Consider the following 24,289-nt stretch of genomic DNA (forward strand, 5'->3'; position numbering starts at 1 on the left):
AAAGTATTTCAAAATGTAGGCCTACTTTGTAAGTGTGAGTTGTTGATTTTAAATCGAAATAGGCCTATTGAAATTCAAATATCAAAGTACTTACTCATGTATACCTATCACTTCGTGAGTGAAAAATGATAAGTACAATTAAATACCAAATCAAAACGTATTTTTTGAGATGCAACAGTAACGAGTCGGGGAAAGAAATCGGCTGGCCCGAGAATGTTATCATCGTGTACTTGTATGGGTAGGCCGATTTGCGAGCGTCTAGTGCTAAGCCACCCCTCATAAGTTTTCGCTCTCGCATTACCCCCTGTTTCAAAGGTTGTGCCGGTTCCGTATCAAACGTCTAATTTTGTTGTTTTTGTTGTTGTTGCGGGGGAGGGGACTTGACATATTTCTTCAAGCCTGACTACTGCATGGGTAGAATTTAAACTGGACAGGCCGAGATCAGTACTTCCGCCTGCGCAAATACATACCTCCACCATGACATGTAGGCATTGATAGAAGTTAACCTAGCCTTGAGTATCACAAGGTGGCGCTTTAAACCAACCGTTAAAACGTTACATCGTCTCATGTAAACGTTTTCGCTCCTTGCATAATTTACAAGACGTAACGATTTCAATTTCTTTTCAATTTTCTGTGGGTTAACCCAACACATTTTTAGTTATTCTCACAAATCAAAAGTGCCCCCCGAAAAGTGATTTTTCTGAAGTCTGCCATTTTTCAAGTGGCAACCCTCAACTTTTTTGACACCTAGGACCATTTTTCAACCGTATTTTTTAGCCATTCTGCTCTCAGATGAAAGCCCAAAGACCCAGGGAGTTGACCCTGGCAACTATTTACACTATCCCACCATTTAGGGGGGCCACACGATCTCCTTTTTCAAAAGATATTGTGGGGGCACTTTTAATGCTAATGAGCTGGCCAGAAATTCTCACTTGAATTAGTAAACTGCTACCATAGCTCTTGCAGGAAGAGAACAGCGAACCATATGTGCCCATGCACGTCGTGCAGGGTGTGACTATGCCTGGGGGTATAAAAGAGGCACAATACCCTTTTTTTCTTCAAAAAACGAATTTGCTACAGGCGTAGCCATAAATATTTCGTGCATCAATTGTAAACTTTCGGACTCGGCCGTCAATTGAATCAGGTCTGACAAAAGTTACCTCTGAAATGTCGTCAGACATTTTTTTACACTATGACCATGGTGACGATTCACCCCGCCCAAGTAATTCGCAATGAGTGCTGCTATAATCCCAAATCAAACCCTAGAAATGGTGGTGACTGTGGTGGTGACGATGGTGGTGAAAAAGCGTCGGAGATGTGGGGGGGGGTAAGCTGTGAGAACTACATCCAAACGAGGGCGCTCTTCGAACACATCGCGCGATGAACCAAAGCGTCATCGTAAGAGGTTTATGCAAACTTATGAAGGTCTACCTTCACGATAGAAATTTTAAGGCTTTTCTTGCTCTCTTGAATTGAGACAGTGTTTATGTGAGAGGCTTACCAATATTAGGACAAGTAAAACTGCTCATATTTAAGGACTTAAATATGCGTTTGCCAAGAGCAAAAAATGGGCGGTTGTCCTCTACGCACCCGGTTCTATGAGATCGACGAATCCGGACTTGAAAAAAAAGGATCTTAGGTCTAGAATTATTTTGAATGATATGAGTTTTCAGTGATCACTTAAAGGGCAAACGAAATTGTTTCATATTAATTGTTGAAACAAGTATGTAAGTACAGGCACACTTTTTGCCCATCCAGCATGGCCAAAACGTGTGCTTACGTTTATGGTGCCTTGTGGGGCCCCATGGGTAACAGAACAATTGGAAGTACCCAGCAATTAATCCGATTAGACGCCCTAACTCCGGTGGCATCGCGCTCACACGCACATTCTTCAGCTTGACGCGCGCGTACATTTGGCAAATCACAACACCCTGTTGGTCGAAGAGGCATGTAACGCGCGCGTACCACGTGTCCACAAGCGTTGTGTCACCTCTGGGGGTCGAATTACACCAATCTCATTTCCATGGGATCTTGCCGCGCCATGCTGGTTCCCACCATGCCTTGCGCGACCTAACTCCTGGTATTATAGAATTTAAATATCCTACATTCGGTGCGTTCGATTAGCTTCCACGAATACACAAGTGTGACCCCAAGGAAAGCCTCGAAATGAGGCTATTCGAACGCTGTGCGTATTCGCCAAGGCATTCTGGGAAAAAAGGTCAAGTCCTGCCACATTCCATCATTTCCATGCTCGAACAGTCCATCCGTGACGTCATTAAACTTGAGCAGCCTCCAAAGACCCGCTCGCCAGCTGGGGTTGTGGCGGCTGACACCGGGCAGGCAGGCACGGAGATCATGTGATGGCTAAACGAACGTTCTCGTGTAAGTTTGAATTACACGTGCAAGCTAATCAAACGTACCCTATTTTGGATATTTAAATTAGGACTTTAGTCAGCGGTTTACGAGCGACGCGGATTTACGCTTGACGTGCAAGATAATACATGGGCTCGAGCGCGCAGCTTTTGAAATACGCACGGGACTGATTTTACGTCATGTATATTCATCCCAAATAGCCAATCAGCGTCATTTTCGTATTCTACACGACCAGGCTTGGGAAGGAACGTGCAAGAGGATGGAATTATACGGGCGTATCGCAGTAGTGCGCCTCCAAGAGTTTGCAACCTTTAGCCAATCACAATGCTCGAAACCTGTCGACCCAATGCGCGTTTAACGTTTGGAAAGGGTTGCAAACTCTTGGAGGCACGCGATTGTGAATCGCCCGTATTAGATCCTTGTTAGGTACTTAGTGGTAATCCACAAGATTTTCACGAAATAGATATTTGGAATGTACTCGAAAAGGGGAAATTTCTAAGCTATGCTTATTCTTCTCAAACGGAAGTATTTTACATAATGAACGTTTGGTTCAAATGTCCACATGGGAGATTCTTGTTCAAATGGAAGTGATTAAAACTGCACGTTGCACAGAACAAAGGAAATACACCAAAATGATTCAAATAATGTAGGTGTGCGTCTGTGGGTGCGTGGGGGGTATCTTAATCCCTTGGATCTTTTTTCTATTTTTGTGTAAAAAAGCAATGAATGATTTTATGGTAAATTCGCAGTGCTTCGACTCATCGGGTCGTTCTTTGGTACAATTTAAAAAAAAGTTTTATCTCAATAGTTTTCAGTTTCAATATCCCTAGAAATATTAAAAAGGGGCAATCAATCATTTGTAGATGGTTGCTTTATAAACGCAGATATGCATGTTTTTATTTTGATAAATAATATGCACTCAAATAAGGAATGTGATTGAAATATCGGCCACCATGGGTGTGCGCACGTACGTGTACGCCCGGGCCGTCTGCACGTTGTGCTTACAAGTACCTAGAGGATCCGATGAACCTGCTTTTACAACCCATTAAATCATTGGACAACAATTCTGACGTCAGTTGGGGAAGACCCGACCATTGTGAAATAGGGGAATTCTTCATGAGAATTTAGATATTCAACGCTTTTTCCGTTGAACAGGAATAATTGTCATGTTTATATTGAATGTTATTGTCGCTATGAAAACTGGAGAACATTCTTAGCATATTTTAAGCAATAATGTGTGAATATGAGCTTACATGATCACCCTCAAATGAAGTGATTTTCGTAGACCGATTTATGTTTTGCTATTCAGAAGTCCTCGAGTCTTGGATGTCCATTCATACACACGCAGCTGTGCAAGCCTACAATTTGGACGTGTACGCTTTTTGCACAGTGCAGTGAAGAAGCAGTTGGCCACTTGCCGCCTGGATATCGTGCGAGTAAGAAGCAGACCGAAAATGGCTGGAATTGACAAAATGGAGGTAAAATTCGTCGGTTGTGCTCTTATTCGACGCTTGCTGTCAACGTTTGATATGATTTCTATCTATCATAGATTTGTCTTTTTAGTTCAGAACGACCGTGCAGATATGGGTCTCTTTCAATGTGTCATGTTTCCAAAAATGTACATGTACACTGTACGTGTCTACATGTACAGTACGTACTACAGTGCATGTACATGTAGCCTACTTAGAAAGTAATGGCATGTTTGTCGCTTGTCATGTACATGTATGTTGGGTCATGAGTGTCTATGTCAAATTTCCCATGCGACTTCAGCTCAGACTTTCACATATTCATTGTTCCCCTTTTGCGTTCATGCTGTTTATATAATGAAGAGTAGTTATTTTGGTTTGCCTTAGCCTGACAAGAACGGCCTCATCATATTGCTAGATTTTTTTGTTGAAGCAGCAATGTACAGACTTTGCATGTAATGTAGGCCTAATAAAGTTACATCATGTACTTGTGAGGTACAGTAGGTTTATGTAGGCCTAAAAAGTGAGTTTTTGTTCAGCAGTGGAGTTGTGAACATTTTTTAGCAGCAAGGCCTAGGGCCTCACTTGTCTCATTAGTGTGTGTGTGTTGTGGGAAGGTGTTGAAATTTTGTTAGCAGTAAGTTGTACATGTAACTAAAACTTTGTTCCAAAATACTGCATCACTTGAAGTTGAGGCAGATTTTGGTCACTTTGTCCAGTGGGCACTAACCACTTCACGTGCAACCATTTTGCCCTGTGACCACTTTGCCTAGTTACCACATCATTCGCCACTTTGCCCATTTTTTATTTCGTGCATGTGCTACCTTTGTTCTGCGAATAGAAGGATGCTTTGTAACTTTGTAATTGGCAGTAAGATGGAGGAGGTGGTTGGGAACATTGGTTATATCATATTTTAATTCTTATTTGTCAAGTCTAAAACTAAAGGGAGAAATGGTATGGGCGTAGCGGCAAATAGGTGAAGTGGTAAATGGTTGAAGTGAACGATAGCTTCAAGACAAGTCGTTATCTGAAAAACTTTAATTTTCCCGATGATATACTGGAGCTGGTATATTCTTGGAGAAGTAATGTTCATTACAAGTGTAGCAGCTTTTTAAATATAAGCACGAATCTGCATGTTCAGATGTTCACTGCTGACTACACATTTTGTTAACTTTGTGTTAACATGACAGTCGAGATGATTTGGTGTACATGTATATGTCCAAACATACATGCCAACCATCATCACTGGCCCTCTCACATGAGCTCACTGCATAGAGACTGCATAAAATATCCCACACTACAGTGTATGGTACCGGGTACCTTAATTTGTACCAGTTTATGCCTCTGGGTAATTTTAATTAAAGGGACGAAGGATTGCATTTGTAAAAATCGCTGATTTTGAATGGCATGTGGCTGAAAACTTTACTATAGTTATATGGGCCATAAACGTAAATTTTTATGTGCATTCCCAATTTATTGGGGACATGCGTTAAAGATTCATGAAGAGTGTGCGACATCAGTTAAGTTTACCATTTAAATCCCACGATCAACATTTAATACTGATCCACATGTTTGAAGTGATGAGCTTGCATTGGATATTTGTGGAATAGTTCCGGAACATTGTCCCCAGGTTTGGTGGAAATTTACATGACCGCAGTGTACACTCTGACGTACAAGTTAGGGGCAAAATATTTTGTAGTGTACAAGGACTATACTGGCCACTGTGTATGGTATACAAACAGCCAACATGCATACATTTGTCTGAATTCCCTTTAGCCGTTCAATACAAATCCATACTAGGCCTTTACCTCATGTATTCATAAACACACACCCTACTACTAAGCACAGTAGCCAGGCACACAATAGATACAGGTGCATGTACATGTACATGCGCCTGCATGTACTGAACTGTACAATGTAGATGTACATGTACATGTCCGTCATACCATTATGGCCCCTTAATAGCCCACAGTGTTCTACAGTAGTATACATGTAGGTACAATGGATAATTTACACAAGGATCGTACAATACAAATATGTACATGTACCCTTTAGGTACATGTACATATTTATAGCACACAAAACTAAATTAGCAACCTCCCATATGACAGTTGGTCCCATTGTAATTGGAGAATTGTTTTACAATGCGCATTTATCGTATTTCACAGCAGTATACAAGGCCTAGGTGTGGTACATGTACATTTAATTTCAATTCTTGGTTTGTATTTCATAAGGGGGAATCTATGCCAACATGTTACATGTATTAAAATCCTAGTGCTTTGAATGCATGAACAGTATGCAGACGTCCATTTTCGACATGAAATGCATGATGCCTCATTCTGTATGAAGGTGCTTGAAAGGTTGAGGATTATTTTGCCCATGTCAAAAAAGAAATCACCTCATGTGTTCCACGTGTATTGTAAGAGGAACTTGTACATCACAGAAAACGGTTTTGTCATGTTAATTGAACATCAAGGTAATATAAGCTTCATTAGTGATCCATTCCCACTCTCTTCTTTACTGAAAAGGTTCAGGGACAGCTTAGGTTTGACTTTCCATTGTTGCATATTAAAAACTACATGTATATATCCTTCAGATGCATACATGTGCATGTACAGAACTTAGCAAAGAATGTATTGATTGGAACTAGGCACTTTGAAGGCTGCCTCTATATTTAATCAGGAAGAGCAGAGGAGAGGTGTTTGCCTCGTGGTGAGTTTTAATTGGTCAATAAATTGGTTCCTAAGAAAATCAAATAAGAACTTCAGACCTTCTTGTCCACTAAAAATACAATGTTGTGACAAGAAACAGTTGTCAATTGGTTTGCCCAGGTTTAATGATACATGTACATGTAGAAGCATACAGTTGCCATTAAACCATGTGCTATCTATTACAACCCATTGATATTGCTATCACAGAGCATGATGCACACTGCTTGCCTATATACTGGGTACCAGTCAAATGGCCTTCTTGATTGCCAACACACCCAACCAGCAGCTTCAAAAACATTTGTTCCCCCCCACATGTGTTAAAGCCTGCATTGTCCAGGTCATGTTGCTGTTTTTTAGGCTTGCCAGCATCCTTGCAGGATTAAAGGGTCGCGCTGATGGCAGCTGGGTGCTTGGAGAGGTTTTGTGGGTAGAATAAACCTTGCTGCTGGAGGGTAGGACTTAAGAAGTGTGGCCATAATGCTGCTGTACTTTTGTAGGGATTCTAGCATCGGTATAAAAATAATACCAAACTCAAGTGAGTGCCCAGTATGCCCTCCAGTAAAGAGAAAGCTGTACAGGAAAAAATGGAAATAGTACTCTTTTTAAGATTTGAATTTAAGCTCAAGTGCAGCCACTACGAATATATTAAATGCAACATGTGTGGTTACTGAAACAGTGTATTATGTGTACATGAAAGCCCTGCCTTATTTTAATTTATTCATAGCAATACCTACTGATGTCCTACATGTACTCCTATCAGAAAGTAGGTTTGTGCTTAAGGTATTTTGTTATGTATGTGTTCATACAATGAGTTCAGAAAAATGCACAGTTTTGTCTCGATGGGGTAAAAACCACATACATGTGTTGTACATCAGAACATCCACTGAGTGCATTGCAGCTTCCCTCAAAAACTCTGTTTCAGTTAACGTCAAGTAGAGCACAAATAGAACATTAACGCAAGAGACCATGATTTTATTTTACCTTCCATTTGACAGTTTATGTAAAACAGAATTGATGTACCGGTACCTGCATTATGGAAAGTATGAAAGTAGCCTCTTTTTTACAACGTGAAAATACAGAATGTGTTCAAGAATCATAATTTGTGTTTTAAGCCTTGCATTTGGGATTGCAGAGACAGGACAGAAGACCAGTTATCATTGTCCAAATACAAAATGAATTATTGGTGCAGCTGGTTGCACCGTTGCTTTTAGTCTTCACCTAATGGGCTGCAAAGAACCACTGAAAGGGTTTTTGTTAACCGAAATTGCAGTGCTTGGAAAGGAAAATACACTGGTATTATTCTGTGCAGCTTGCAGCGAGCCCAGCAGTACACAGGTCAGGCAAGCAGAACAAATATGCTGGAGAGGTCTGCGCATGCTGCACTAACAGGACAAAGGTTTGGGCCATTTCTATCCCACGGATCTGTGCGTTCCTGCTCCATAGAGCTGCCCACACACTTCTCATGGTCGTCTGGGAGAAAAAATCCATATGCTGCCAGTGTTGGTTTTATCCCAGGGTTTTATGGTTATTCAATTCTAAGCTGAGGTGTTCAAACAGAACCCAACCATGGAGACACGGAACTAAACTGCATGGAATCCTGATTTGTAATTGAAGTGTGTTGTTTATATGTCAAGTAGTGTCAAGAATGACTTTTTGTATGAACACTGTATGTACGTACATGTACATGTATGTACATGTATATACATGTACATGTATTTGTAGGTGTATCTACATGTAGTCCTAGGTCATCACAAATAACACTAATACACCCTTTTACTTTCGCAAACACATAAAGCCGGTAGTTTAAGTTGTGTCAACAACTTGCCTTAAAATGTAGCATCAACCTTTTTTAATCCATACTGACCACATATTATTGAGATTCATGTCATTTTGTGAAAAAAAAAATCGGTCTTGTAGACAGCCTTGGGTTCTTGATGAATATTACTAAATGTACATGTATAACATGTGAGAAAAATCAGAAAGTATTAGCTGCATTTGTTGACCCCCTCTGCCAGGGACCTCTGGCATCTCAATGAATCAAGCCATGGTCAATTACCATGTCCACTGAATTATTGACATGATAAATACCAAAACATTCTGCAGCTGACTTCTCCCTCTTCAGCCTTGCAGAATGCCAGTTCCAGGCAGTTGTCTGTTATTGTAGTCCAGATAAGTGCTCCAAACAAACCAGGTCAAGTCACCTTCAAACTTTTATTTGAAATGCCCCATCGGATCAGTCTTGTCTCAAGTTTTTTCTTTTTCTGCTCAGAGCTGCCATTTTACTTTTCAGTTTTTAATTCCTCAAAAAATAATTACATGGTCATACATGTACCTGTACATGATGAGGAAATGGTGGCATGAAAGTGACACTGTAGATTATTCTTGCTGGCAGCAGGGTCATTGGATGAAGTCCTGGTCCAAAGTGTGACTCTGTTTTTACCCTGTTACACCTGACTGATTTAATGTGATACAGAAATATCACTGAAATCGACTGCAAACTATTTTAACTTATGGGCAAAGAATTTGCATTACTTAATTACTCTTGGAAATTAAAGAATGTTTTCCAAACTTATAAAATTCGGTGTCAGATGTGGCAGGTATACTCAAAAAAATTGGATCCGAAGTTTATAGAATGACCCGTCAGTGTTTTAAAATAAACTTGCATTTGTTAAGCTCTTAACGTTTCATTAGCTTATCATGCTTGCAGCTGGCAAGCACTCAAATTTTCAGTAATTTTGCAAACACAATTTGTTTCGGGTATAAACCAAGGTGAACTTGTGGCACCCAGTTGCCTGTGCTATTAACCTAGGCTCACCTGGCTTGTCTCTGTTTCTACCTTTCCATCTTTACAGGGGATGATGCAGTAGAGGTGGGGGCCCCAGCTTCACGCAGCTGTCTGCACCAGTGGCTCAGTCGCTGCAGCTACGTAGGAGTCAGCGTGGAAAAAGTGTGGATTCTACAACTCCCAAGGGTTGGTCTCTCCCCCATGGAAGCTCCTCTGGGTGACCACAGAGCCCATTTTACCAGCGGGGGCTGCCAGTGCACCTAACACTTGTTCCTCCTCCCTCTTTGTTTTTAGTGTGGCCTGTTGTGGAGTTGTCTCCAGCTGATTACATTTGTACATGTTTAGCAGCAATTGTTGTCTGCCTGGCGGGCCTGCCAAACCTGGGTCTGGACTTGTAGATATTCTTGTTGCTAGCCGCATCAACTTTAATATGGTGACGGTGATCACGGAAAAGCTGCAGAATCAGTCGCTGGACGATGTGAAGTTTGCAGAAATTGTAAGTATTCTTTGCACTTTGTAACTTGTGACCCCAATTTAAGTTTTCAAATCCTCCAGAGACCCATGCTTGGGTCCTTGTTCTTTGGCTCATGATAGACGGGGAACCAGAAAGTGCAGCTGCTAATGCTGTGCGTGGGGCTCCGATGTATAATTTTACGTGCACATTTTATCGTTCAGCTCAAAGAATGTGTCGATGGTGTTAAATTTTGTAGATTCAGTCTTGCAATGTTCCAGCAACTACACACATTTAAAATGTGGAACAAAGTAACAACTAGTGCATGTGTATTACATGTACATACAGTTTTCATTGTTGCACAATGATTTAGGGTTCTTCCCCCCTATACATTCAAGTACATGTACCGTGTACTGGCAATATGTACTTTTATTGCACTTGCAATAAAGGTACATGGCCTACCGCTTCCATATTTAGTTTCACCCGGCAGGTGCACATGTAGTTTAAAGGTTCTCGCTTATCAGAGAATCTTCTGATTGCTTTGTCTATAGCAGTGAACACTCCCTCTTCTAATGTTAGTAAGCTGCATTTACTCGCAGAAACATGAATGTTGTAGTCGTCATAACTGGGGAGCTACCAGTGCAAGGAGGGTTATTATTACTGTGGTATTCAATTGATTATTGATAGTGGTAGCGTGACTGATTTAGATATTGTTCCAGATGGCATCATCAAGAGGCAGTTCAACAGCACAGAAAGCTTGGCGGGATTATTCATCCGTCATTCGACGGTGCATTGAAAGCCCAAGAATGAGATGTACACCACAGGACTCACCATAGCGGGGATGGGAGAGGGAATGGTTCCATGCATTTGTGAAGGAGGTACATACAAGGCAAACATGTTGCATTAAATGCTCATACAAGCCTTGGACGGTATACATGTTTGTGTACGAAGCTTACACTGTACGTACACCAAAATACATGTTGCTCAAAAAAGATCTGTACAGTGTGACTTTAAAGAGAATTATTGAATTACTGAAAAGAATTATGAAAAACAGTATTTGCAAGAAGATTATACTTTATAGATGCATAAATATTTCTTCTCTCGCATGAATCAACATAATTGTAACTAGTGGTAAGTTTACAGGCCGCATCGTCAAGATCAGGGAGTCCTGTTCGCCATTCTGAGGGCTAAATATTATGCATTGGTCTGCAACGTTGTGGACAGTTTGCTGGCTGCTACACTCACAACTATTTGAGTGTGAGGCTGTGATTGTATGATGGAAGGTACTACATGTAGGTGTCTTACCCCAGCCTGTGTGCACGCAATAGGACCCATGCTTTCTGTTGCAGGTCGCACCCTGGAGATTTTGCATAAATGCTAATTGCCTGTGCACAAAAAGAACTTTGTGGGCCCACTTACTTGTCCCAGGCAGAGAAAATTTATTAGATACACAGATGTATTGTTATGCACACTGAAAGGTTGTATACATAGTGTATATGTACATGTACATTAAGTGTGTACGAATTATACTGTACATTGTGCATGTGCATGTGCATGATAAATTTTTAGGTTAATGTAAATCAAGACAAACTGAGTTATTGTACAGGTGGGCCATATGTGACCCATTCTGAAAATGAGTAGCAAGTCACCGGAATCACTTCTGAGTTGTACTGTATATTGGATTAAGGAAATTGAACCCATTTTTTGGATGTGTTTTACTCAATTTGGTAAGGTGAAAATGTGTAGATTTTAAAATGTTGAGGATTCCTGATGCAAAGGCCTTTAACTCAAAGTGGCTGTGGTGACTAGTGACTCATTTTTGCAAAGCAGGTCACATATATGTATGTATGTATCCATCAGTAATGATCCATCATCCATCCTCCGTTTGGAACAGGTATCCTGTTACATGTACACGTAGTGTGCTTATTATGAAAGCATGTGATATGATAACATCTGTTGGTAAAATTTTGCAACATTGTTCATGTCCCTAGATATTGTAATTATGTAATATGCATGAAAGATGGAGTACTCCTGATAAATTGTCCTTGTATTGCATAGTGTATTACCACACATGCGGGTACTTGTACATGTGTGCATGCGTGTCCCCTGTCACAGGGACTGACATTCTTTTTATACATCTTACACACCGGTACGTTTGCATCACAGGTTTTGGATGCAGAAAGTACATAGAAACTCCATTTGTGCATCATCGTTTGATGTCAAGTCAGTCCTTTTTTTGGTCATCGTCCTTGTTTTTTTATGTTTTTTGTTTAATTTTTGGCATGTACAGCGCAACATTATACTTGGCACTGTGATCCACACTAGGCTTTGCGCAGTGTACATGTACCGCTACGTACATACTGTACATACTTTCGCGGCACATTATTCATTTGCAGTATGAAACCAGTTGAATAGGTGTCAGTTCATGCACTTAACTACTTAATCTGAAAAGGTCATGCTTTTGTCATCTTAGAGTATAAATCATTCTTAGCAGAAAGACCCTGAGTTGACAAACAGCTTAAGTTATCCATCGAGCAGCATATTGCATACATGTATTCCATTTCCCACTCTGCACCCCATTCTTCTTGCAACTGCAAAGCAGAGTCTGTTATGTTATCTCGTTTGATTGATACTGGTACATGTTCTGTACATGTTCACAGAGAGTAATTAAGAGTTTTGCCATTGTTAGGCTGTGAATTTCAAGGTCTGTGACTCAAGTAAGGGTTCCATTATGACTGGCCTTTGACTAATAAAAAACTCATGATGAAAGCCCGAAGACCAGATAGTATCAAATGTCAGAGGTTCAAGAACTTGAGATTTTATGGATGGGCTGGGTTCAGTAAGACGATGCGCATCTACCGCATTTATTACTTGAAGTCGATTAACTTGAAAATTTTAACCTAAACAAGTCGGTTGTTCTTTGTCATGTTCCATTGTAAAACACCGCATTGTGTTTGAATAAGAAAGTAAAAGCTTTGCCAGGAAATGAGTATTTAGAATTGAATAAATACAGGTGTGTTCTTGAGGTGGGAGTCCAAAGCCAAACTGTTGATTCACAGAGCGTTTTATGTATGCATAGGATGATTTTATTACTGGATAATCAGGGGTGGTAATAAATTCCAAGCTGTTCTTTGTGCTTTTGAAAAATATCATGGGTTCATTATCCAGGTACATGCACTTCTAATAGTTCAGAATAAAAGAATTGCTTATAACTAATAAATGGCACTGACATGCACATGAATACAACAGGTTTTCTGTGAACTCGTGGATTATACATGTAAATGTGTTATACATGCATGTACATATACACCGGTACTTGTGTAATTGGAGATACATGTAGCCAACAAGATTGAGGGTACTTTTATTTGAAGATAATTTTTTGCATTGTATAGTAAAACTGATACATATGTGTTTGTAAACACTCACAAAATTACCAATTTTCATTGTGCCGTTAAGCAAAATTATCATTGACTGTAAAGGATAATCCCTTCTTTCTGTTAATAATGTGTAAAAATTGTCCTTGGAGCTTTGTTTACAGCTATTTTGAAAAGGTTCATCGTGTTATTACCAGTAGATAAAAAATCAACCAATAATTGAAAATTCTGGATCATGGACTTGAAGATTCTTCAAAAATTTGTGATTGATACATGTATATCACAAAAGAAGTACATTTGAAAGCAGAGATGGCTAATATTGATGATGTGAATGCACTGTTTGTGCCTGAAATTGATGCAGTAACATAGGGATTTACGGTGCATACAGACATACTTTGTTCTCACCAGGGATCTTGGAATGGTTTAAGGAATGTTTTACTGTCCCTGTGGTGATGAGCAGGGATAAAATTACCAAGTTTTTAAAAATTTTATCTTAGACATGTACATGTATGTAAATGCCATTATTTACTTATTGAAACTTAATTTATGATATACTGTACGTGGAGGCACATAGTATTTGCATTGTATTGTTAAATTTACATGTAAATGATGTCATTCATTCAACTACATTTACGGTACTTGTATCTGTAAGTACAGTATTATGAAAATAGTAGGAGTTATCCTTTCTATTATTCAAAACAAGGAAAGCAAACCTCCCTCAGGTGGAACCCATAAAAAAGGACACCGTCCTCATGCCTGTAGACTGCACAAACTTGTAGGGAATGACAAATAGTGCAAAGGCAGTTGCAGACTTTAATAATACACTGCTCATCGCTGGATGAACATCTTTCCACGTTTAGTCATTAATCACAGCAGGACACATTCCATGAGGTGTGAATGCTGACAACTCTGAACTATGCACATGTATGTTCTTGCTGGGGGAGGGGGAGAGGGGGGGGAGAAGGGTGGGGAAGAAAAAAAGAGAAAATATTATCACAGCAATGCTGACTCCGCAACATCCGGACCAAATCTTGGCACTCGATGCCACCTATTACCACTCAGCATCTGCCCAGAGAGAAATTTTACACTTTCCACTTGGTGGGGATGAATTATGGATATAGGCAGCCGTGCAACTGGACGCCTGCCACCCTCGGCTACCTGTGTGAATGCACATTCTGCCGCACAATTTATTTCCTGCCATCCTGCGGAATGAAGCTGACAATCACTCTGCCTGGCGTTTGGGAAATCCAATCTTTCTGATGATGTAAGTTGGCGGATTGTCCAAAAGCAGTCACTCTGCATTTGTACTATGGTTTCTTGTTTCTCAGTCACAATCGTCCGTCTTTGGAGAGTGCTGTGCTAGTGAACCTCAGGTTCATGGAATATAAGCTTTGTGTGCCATGCAGAAAAAAATCGAAAAGATATTCCTCTGCTGAAGAAAGCAGAACGTATTAAATATCGCATCACAAGATTTATGTCCATGTATGTAAAATGTTCACTTTATATTCAAAAATTATGCAAAACTGTGTGCATACGTGCATCAAAAAGTAAGTTTTAAATAAATATATAAGAAGTTTTTTGATACAGTCAAATGAATGAGTTCATCAGAGAAGCCGAGTTATAAAAGTGCTTTTGTTTTCAATTTTTTATTTTTTTTTTTTTACAAATGTAGGTCAATTTTTAAGCACCTCATTTATATTCATTGTAAGTTGCTGGCTGTAAAGAGAAACGAATATTTTCATAAGTAATCCAACGTGGAAAAGTAGAAAGAGGTTTTTCCAAATTTCAGCTAATGCAGTTCCCATTGCAAAGCTTGATCTGGTGTGACAGTGATGTGAATGCCCTGTGAATTGACTGCAGCTCATACTCCCAAGTTTCTTGAATAGTCCGTTGTTTTCCAGTTGCCCGCATGAATGAGCCCGGTGTCCAGCAGCTGCTATGCATTTGCAGCTGGTTATCATTGAGAAAAATGACTGACCCCCCAAAAAGTGGATAAAACCAGCTATTGCATTTGTGTGAAATCAGGAAAAAAGATATAGGAAGTGTGGACCAATCAATTGTAAGAGAAGCTTCAGAAAAGTTCTCAAAATGGCAGCCGTGTCCTTTGTGATGTGCATTGTACCATGGTTACATTGTACATCTGCGTCAATGCGGTTTGTGGGTTTTAAGGTGGAAAACCCACATTGGACCTGAGGCAAAATAAGGATACACTGTACATGTACAGTACTATTGCCGCCTATGGTATCAGTGGACAACCAAAGGCCATTCTTTTTGTGAAAGGAGTAATTTGATTTACTCCCCGTCACATTTCTTTTGCACATTTCTGTACTGGTATTTTCCTGCATCAAAAGTGTACGGGCTAGATTTTTTTCATGTTGTTGCAATGGCCTTCATGTTCACCATGTTAAACTACTGTACAATGAATTTCATTTGTGACATCTTTTTTTGAAATGTGGCAGCTGAATAGAAGTAGCATGACACGTCTGACATACATGTACTAATGCATGCATGTACACCCTTCAAGTACATGTACGATATTGCCATTGTCTCCTTAACTGAGTTGATTTAGAATCATTGTTTTTACTGGAAATAATTTCTCTGTAAACATCCCTTTCGCCAATCACTTATCACACACCGGCCCTGCCAACCGAAAGGAAGTTAAAGGACAGGCGCGGATACAGATGTGCATCTACACCAGTATGTGTGTGGTTTGAATGGGTTCCTGCAGTTTGTTGGCAACTGCAGTGAAAGGGCTGCTGTAACCAAAGTGTTTGTATAGATCTCTGGCCAGTTGCATAATTTGTCCTGAGCTATGTCAGCAAGAAAAGTGAAAGTTTAAAGGGATGGTCCGTGCAAGTAAAAGGCGTATTGATCACCAGGAAGTCATCTGCGGAGGCCACACTGTCTGAATCAATAATAGTGGAGTCTGATATGTGGAGGAGAAAAACAATTCCCAGCCTCCATGTTGGCTTTGAGGTGCAGCAGGATTACCTGTGTGCATGTGAGTTCAAGGTACATGTACAGGTGTACCAGTGATCACATGTTGGCTTTCCTGAAGGTTTTTTCGTCCAACAAATTCCAAACAAATTTCTCTGTTCAGTTTTGATTCAAATTACATGTACAGTACGTATGCGTTCCTTGTTCAAGAAAAAAATGCTTGTTGCTTACAGATCAGAAACAGCTCCTGTACGTGATTCTGACACTGTTGCTGCAGCCTCTATTGCCACTTTATAAAAATAGATTTGATTTCAATATTTATGTTTCCTGAACAGTTTAAAAAACCCACAAGAAGGTAACACAAAGCGATACTCGTCTGTGTTTTTTTCCCCTCAACTTGACAGAATTGGAAGCAGTTGCACCTGTGACATCAAAGAAGGGTGCTGATGTAGAAAAAGGGAGCTCATTCAAATGTTGGCAATTTCATTGTATACAGTGTAGGACAACCTTGAAGACCAAGTTGCAACCAAACAGCTGCTGTTTAGCAAATTGTACACCATCACACCTCACATTTGCATGTGTGGGTTATACAGCATACATGTACATGTATGTTGCGTTTGATAAAATTGTCGCTGTTAGAGTACTGAACTCGTGTTTCGTGTTCAAGGTGCTTATACATGTACATTGTACATGTAACAAGCATACCCATTGTACTGGGTGTGGAAGTGGAAGCGTTTCAGTTCATGTTTTTCCATTTTGCATTTTTTTTCCCCATATCAGATACCATACCAGACACGCAGCAAGACAAAGGCCAGGGTTTGGCAAAAGCAAAACATCCAACATGTCGCTCTATCAGGTGAGTGGTACTGATGGGGGGAGGGGGAATAGGGTACCGATCCGGGGGGGGGGAGATGAACAAGGGAGAAAAGACAAAACAGACACAGGTAGGTGTGCACCCGAACCGTCATAAATGCTTTTAGTGAATATCCTACCTTTTACTTGCATACATTTGTGGCTTTGTGCGGAGGCACAAAATCTCTTTTTGCCCTTAAGGTGCTTTGATTTTGCTTCCTGCTCGTGGTAGGACCGTTTCACAGGCATCGTGCCGATATTGTGCTATCTATATGTACTAGTCTATTGCTAAACGTGACTGCACATCAAGAAACAATTTCTCTATGTATGCAGGCCTGCATGTTTGTGGTTAGATCTTGGACTGACTGCATAATTTTCCTTGAATTTGTTGCAAGAGGAGAAAGCACATTGCCTGAGGAATAGCCACGAATCCAAATGAGTTCTTCCCTTTCCACCTCAAAATTGTATAAGTATGATGAACACCTGTAGGCTTATCATTATAAGCTTTGTAGGATTGTTTTGCACATTACTACATGTACATGCGCTTTGCGTACAGTTTCCAACCATTCATTCCGCCAGCATGTCAGGAGTACATGTACACCATTATACAACTACATAATGTACATGTAAATTCCGCATTCAGTCTTAAAGGACTCTCTAAGTTTTGGAAAGATTTCTGTGCATCCCAATCCCATGTACTGGTACATTTTCAACATATTCATTTCAACTGTTTTAATAACATATCCCAGTTAATCCTAACATTGGCACTTAAGTGGCTTTCTGTTGATATCCCAAAAGAAGCAAAGAAATGCAACACATGTGGCTAAAATGAGAACTCTTTAAGTTCTAAATACAGCATAGTGCAGCAAGTTTGTGTGTGAAGTGTATTGGACAAACACTGGAAAGTTCAAATCTCCTTGCAAATACATGTACATGTACATGTACGTGAGTACTCAAAAAAAGTGTATTCAACAGTGCTCATGCACATGCACGTGTGGGCATTACTACATGTACATGTACATTACAGATTGTACATGCTGTTTTGCATTTTGTGCCAGTCTCTGTTGCTCTGGGTGGCCAACTCGGCAGTTCACACTTCCTCTCTGTGTCCAGACAGCTCCTAGGCTGGGGTCACAGGGCATTCCCCAGGGTCATGACGCTGAGAGACAAGTCAAGTCATTTTAGTGGCTGGCTGCTTGGCTTTCAGTGACACTGAAATATTGAGCAACCTTCAAGTTGCTTCCACCAATACTTGAACTGTACCTGAACTGCTAAGGAACATGGTTTCACTTTTCCTTGGCACCATTTAACACATACGCGTGTACCAGTACAAGTACACTGTATAAGTGCATCACAAAGAGATGGGCACAAAGTTACCCTTTTGGGCATACTTGGAGAGAATGCCACATCAGTCCTTCAAACAATATTCAACTTTTGAACTGTTTAAGATGAAAGAAAAATGAAACGAGTTTTTGTGTGTGAATGATGATTAATTCGATATAAAAGGCTTTTAAAGTGCAAGTTAATTTGTGCATTGGTAGTGAATGCGCATCTGTAAACAAAGAAGAATGGCTGGCTAATTACATCAAACTGTTGACTGTCAAGTTGAGAAATGGCCTTTTGTAAATGGACAAACACTGTATCATGAATTCTACCTGTTACAAATGTATATTGTGTTTTAAACTGAGAGAAATCAAGGTGACTATAGAGCCTGAAAGTTGACCACTGATAGCGCGCTTCCGGAACCCTTGGATAGGAAAAATAACGAGCAAAGATTTTAGAATTTGGAGTATTTTTTCCTTCAGTTTCTTCTTAAAAAATCCAACTCAGAAAAAGGGCTTTGAAAAATATTTGCTAGTATATCAATTTATAGAAACTGAAAAATTACCTGACCTAAAAGAGAAATATCCTGCCAAAAATTGATCCATGACTTCAGAAAATCTAAGATACACGAAGAACAGAGCAATATGGCAGTCTCGTATGCAGATGAATATTTACGGTTTGAAATTTTATGGTAGTCTGTGGGTAAAACCAAAACAAATACAAATCAAAATATTTTGCACATTTTGATAATTTTTAAGGAAAAAAATATATATCAATATTCTATTTATACGAAAGATTCTAAAATGTTATCTAACCTTTGCTGACAACAACTGCATGGTGTCAACTCTATGGAATCTGGAACCCATCGACTGCAGGTACCGTTAGATAAATCTTTGCAAGGTTGTACAATCTCGTTTTCAAGAAAGCGCAGCGAGTGAAAACACACGTGCATGAACAAGGGTACATCTCGGTATGATATCGTCGGACATGAAAGGTCATTCATAAACTTCGTTTTTTACCCATCTCCAGGTGAATTTTCCAAAATATTACTTGAGGAAGACAGAGGTAAAATTCCAACATGAGTGTTTCATGGGGTGGTTTCAGTAAGGAATTATTTTTCCCAAAATCATCGAATGTGATAGGACGGCCCAATATGAAATCCCCATAGGCAGACCGCGCAAGGATTCCGGAAGCTCGCTGTGTGACCTTTTATTTTCAGGCTCTATTTATGATTCCCCCTCCACCATGTGCCTGGCCAGCACACAGTTTCCCACCCCTTGTATATCTACAAGTATATTCAGATATCTCCTACTACAGTAAAGACTCGAACACTGCACTGTACCTACAGTACATGTACATGTGATGAATAAATAGGTCCTTCCACTACAGGCTTGCTGACTGCCACCTGTTAGACCATCAAACTTCAGGTCCTGGCACCAGCCACGCAATCAAGTTAACAATCAACTTAATGTTACCCCATTTGTAGTCAGGTGGAAGTTTTCATATCGCAGCAGGCTTGTGACAGTGGGCCTGTTCCGCCAATATCCTGGGCCCCTGGTTTTGGCTTGTGTCCAGGTTCTGTCATATCTCGTTTGTTTGTTTTGGTTTGAAACTCGGGATTAGCCGGCCTATGCATGTACCAGTGTCAGCTTTCAGCGTATTTTATGTCATGCAGTTGTGCTGAAGAAGTTGATTGCTGTGACTTGTTCATCCAATCACTAGCCTAAGTCTTCCATCATCTCCGTCAACATGGGATTGATGTTACAAAGGTTCACATTTAGGCTGAATTGTATGACTGTTGTTACCATGCTTGATTCAAGGTACATGTACAGCTGTAAAAGGACAGAAGCTTAGGGACTGCATTTTAGTGACAGTTTAATCCCACCACACACACACACACCTCGGTTTATGGCCAGATGTACTTCTTTCATTGGCCGGGTTTGGCTAATTCTGGCTTTGTCGGCCAATGCTAACACAATGCTGACATCACCAGCACCAATTTTGCACTGTATGCAAAGTGGCCAAAAGTGAACGCAAGAGCCTCTTGAGCAGTTGAGATAATTTAAAACTGATTTACTGGATTTACAATTGTATGTGTACATGCCCGGCATCATTGTGTTGCAGGCTCACATTGCCTCCATTTAGTGCTGTCTCCGAAAACTGCTTCAAGACATAAAAATAACTGAGGTTGACAGAGTGCTGTGTACATGTAGATGGGCATTGATTCACTAATGGGAGAGATTGCCCCGAGTCGTAAGGAAGTGCTCTTTTTTTTTTTAAGCTGCTTGAAAGAATTGACAAGAGATTATCAGGTTCCTCAGAGTACGATATTTTAGATGATGCGAGGGGAAAATTGAATCTTTACATGAACATGTATGCAAGTCAGGAAGTTATTTACTGTAGAATACAAAGTGAACTGAGTACAAAATTCCTATGCATGTTCAGAATTAACGTGCATTGTACGTTGACATCAAAGTATACACGATGTACCGTACATGTATGTACATGTAGAACACAACTTCACAAATTGAGGTTAACTACTTTGTGGGAGCAGTACAATAGGGACATGGTCATTACCTTCATTACAGACCTTTATTGCTCCTCATTTTCTTACCAATATTAAACACCGAGTTAAAAACCACATTGTATGACATTATTTTGTGCATGTTCATGTACGCATAAATTTACACAAATGAGGAAAGTGAACAACATTTAATTTGGTCTGTTTTTCTGTAGTTACAGGAAATAAAGGCACCCCACAGGTAATCAGTCAAGAAAAGCTCACCCCAGAGCGTCCAAACAGATCGCACCCTACCACACCCCAGAGTGCTGCACCAAGCAAGACGCTAGAAAGTGAGAGTAACATCACTGATGTGTCTGCAATCACGCCAGCTCCCCCTAAGAAGAGACACTGCCGATCCCTCTCCGCGGGTGAGGTCAATGAGCGCAAGTGGAGACCACGCTCTTCCAAAATCTGGCGAGCTCCTGTTCAGAGTCGGCGGAAATGCGACACCCACCAGACACAGCTGCACAGCTCACACCAGAAGGCAGGGAGTGGCGGACTTGCTGGAATCCCTGGCAGCTCAGGCTTGAACCCCTCAGTCAATGAGTTCTCCACACCGCCAGAATCGCCCATCCCGCGTCCGACCTCCTCAGCCTCCTGGGATGGCACCAACTCGGGGATCCCCTACTGGCTGGAGCACGCTACTTTCAGGCCCGTGCTCTCGCCTCGTGCCTACAGCCGCTCCTTCTCAGAAGATAAGGCATCAGAGAGCTCAGGGTCGGTGTGCTCGTTCACTGGGAGCACAGACTCGGAACTGGACAGAGGGGTGGTACCACAGAGATGTCACTCGCACCCTTCTGTTCGGAAAAGCGGGAAGAAACGACGCAGGGAAGAGGAGACTCGGCCTAAATTGGACTTGTTCAAAATGGAGGAGGTGGGTTCTTAACATTTTCCCTTTCTAAGGTTTTTCAAGCACAAATTGAAAAAGTTAGAGGGCCTAACATTTTAATTGTACCGGTAGCTGAAATCTTTCTCAAAGGCAAAAGTGAGAAAGATGCTGCTGACATGAAACATCAGGCCCTCTAACTTTTTGGATTTTTAAATTTTAGGTCACCCTTGCCAGCGTGCAGTTTGCAGTAATTTTGTGCTACATTTTGGAATATCTTGGAGCACACATTGCACATTTTCTTGCATTGCTGATGTGGCTTGTGTGGAATTTTCTATTATCTGTGTGTGTGAGTTTGTTTCTGCATTCAGTTGGGGACCCTGAACAATAGAGGACAATAAGGTTCCCGATTGACAGAGGGTCCCCGATTGACAACTGTGTACAAAACATATGGGTGGTCTTCTAAAAGAGTTAAGGTACAAACAAAAGAGGAACAATAGGGGGTCCCCAGTTGCAGGCAAATACACACTTGTGTGTGTGTGTTTTTTTAATGATATTTAGGATATAATATACATGTATTTGGCCTGTGCAATTTGTGGTACATGTACGTGTAATGCCATACCTTTACTTCCGCTTTCTTTTGTTCGTTGTTGTGGAAAATTAATTGTCTGGTTTTCATGTTGGTACGAGTAGGCTAACAAGGTTACCAGAAGTTAAGTTAAGTGTGAAATTATAACAACATTCACACTGCCTAATTTAATTAAGAAAAACAACAGATGTAGGCGTTCACCATTTGCTCAGAGGTAAAATAAACATAATACACATTGACAACCATGTTGGGATGAAAGTGTATCCTAGCATCATGCTTTGTGTTTCAACTCAAATAATTCAAGTTCGCGATGTCCTGTCCCTATATGAGTAGCATTTGTTTTGCAGATGGATCATGTACATGTAAATAATGTTCGTTATTTCTTGATCTCGAAGGGAGCCCTACAGTGGCCAATTTCATAGAGCTGCTTAAGCACAAAATTTGCTCATGCTTGAAAAACCTTGCTAAAAAACAAGTTTACCAGCTCAAACTCTATCTGATTGTCATGCTAACCAAAAGACGGCTACATACGATCCCGAAACAATAAACATCACAAGGAGTTTTGGCTGGTTACCTGATTTATCAAGCAAGGTTTCCTCAGGCTTAAGCAAATTTTGTGCTTAGGCAGCTCTATGAAAGTGGCTCCTGGTCATTTAATGCAGTGAGTGTCCATACTTGTTATGTTACTTCTGAATGGTTTTGCTAGATTACATGTGCTTAACTACCAGCACTTACACGTACATGACACTACAGTTGGACACTACCAGTAGTGATGGATTTGGCAATATGTCATGGCTTTTTCTCATTGGTGCATGAGTTAGCAAATAGCCACACAAGTAAAGCAAATATTGTATATGGCATAGTACACTAATAATACCAACAATGTGCTCAAAGTGGCTATAGCAACATATGTACATGTACGGTACAACATTCTTTTTCCGTCAAAACTTGCGTATCGGTACTATATACATGTATCTGCGTGTACGACAAAGTTACATATATACTCTCAGTTCCCTGTATGCACATGCACCTGTATGCACAAATGCCTGACCATACTCTACTGTAAGCCATTTTGCATGTACATGTATATGAGAAACAAAATTGACACAGTAAAGCCCCCCTACTTTTCACAGGTGGCCCCGCCCCAATGCAAGCAACATTTTCTCTGAGTGTCATCCACTGACCTTTGAATCCGAGCGAGCTGACAATGTGGGGGGGGGTTTCTTATCTGGCTGATCCTAATTAATTTTGCATTGACAATCCCTCCCCTATCAAGAGAGGTGTGGGGGTTATCTTGATGCAGCTTCATGAGTAGGTGTTGAAAAGTGCTGCATAGTTTCGCTCTCCAGGACCTCCATTATCACACTTATGTCCACTTTTTCTTTTGCTGCGTGAATGTACTTGTACATTGGCAGCAAATGCATGTTTCAAAGCAGGATACGTCTGTTTGTTCAATAAGCATGTTTAGTCACCTTTCCAGGATTAAACAGTCTAAAACGTATACATGTAATCTACAAGCTTCCAGTTAATGACTGTTTTAGTGGAATGAGTTGTTATTTGTAATCAAAACAGGTACATGTACATGTTGTAAAGATCAATGTTTTGATTGACAGTTTTGTGTTTCCTTTCTTGAATGTTACTTACATTGTGTACATGTACATGTATGCAGGTTCAGCAAAGCAGTTATGAATACTTTTTTCAACATACCAGAGTTGATTTTACCCTGAATTAAAAGCAAGTTTTGTAAACATATTGCTGTATGAATATTTTCTTGTGACAAATGTTCTGAACACCCAGCATGTTTAAAAGCCCTTTATTAACAAGACCTGTTTGGCAATTTTTGTTTGGAAAAGCCAATTAAAAAAATCCACCTCCCTGTTTCTATAAAAAGGCAAGATGATTGCCTGCATCAGGAAGCAGTCCTCCTCCTGGACGGTGATAATGGGTCACTGACAATTCCCCATCGATCAAGGCTGTCCTAGGGAGTAGTCCCAAATGGACCAACCGGTACTGTGACTGGCCCGGAATGGACCAATCAC

General features: G+C 40.5%; 1 protein-coding gene across 3 annotated transcripts in view; it reads left to right on the forward strand.

The window, feature by feature from the left end:
- The first annotated feature begins 3,697 nt into the window (after positions 1–3,697).
- LOC110973911 (protein FAM53A-like) overlaps positions 3,698–24,289 on the forward strand; it is a 90,734-nt gene continuing 70,142 nt past the window's right edge. For 2 of the 3 annotated variants that reach the window (XM_022225126.2, XM_022225127.2), the window contains exons 1-4: positions 3,698–3,851; positions 9,403–9,831; positions 16,878–16,953; positions 21,009–21,709. In XM_022225126.2, coding sequence (XP_022080818.2) covers positions 9,673–9,831; positions 16,878–16,953; positions 21,009–21,709 — 936 coding nt within the window. In that variant the 5' untranslated portion in view covers positions 3,698–3,851; positions 9,403–9,672. The remainder of the gene's footprint in view (positions 3,852–9,402; positions 9,832–16,877; positions 16,954–21,008; positions 21,710–24,289) is intronic. The other variant, XM_022225128.2, reaches the window with a different exon arrangement.

This window comes from Acanthaster planci, linkage group LG13 (genome assembly GCF_054643075.1).
Source record: "Acanthaster planci isolate LZ-2023a linkage group LG13, COTS_SCS, whole genome shotgun sequence".
Taxonomy (NCBI): Eukaryota; Metazoa; Echinodermata; class Asteroidea; order Valvatida; family Acanthasteridae; genus Acanthaster; species Acanthaster planci.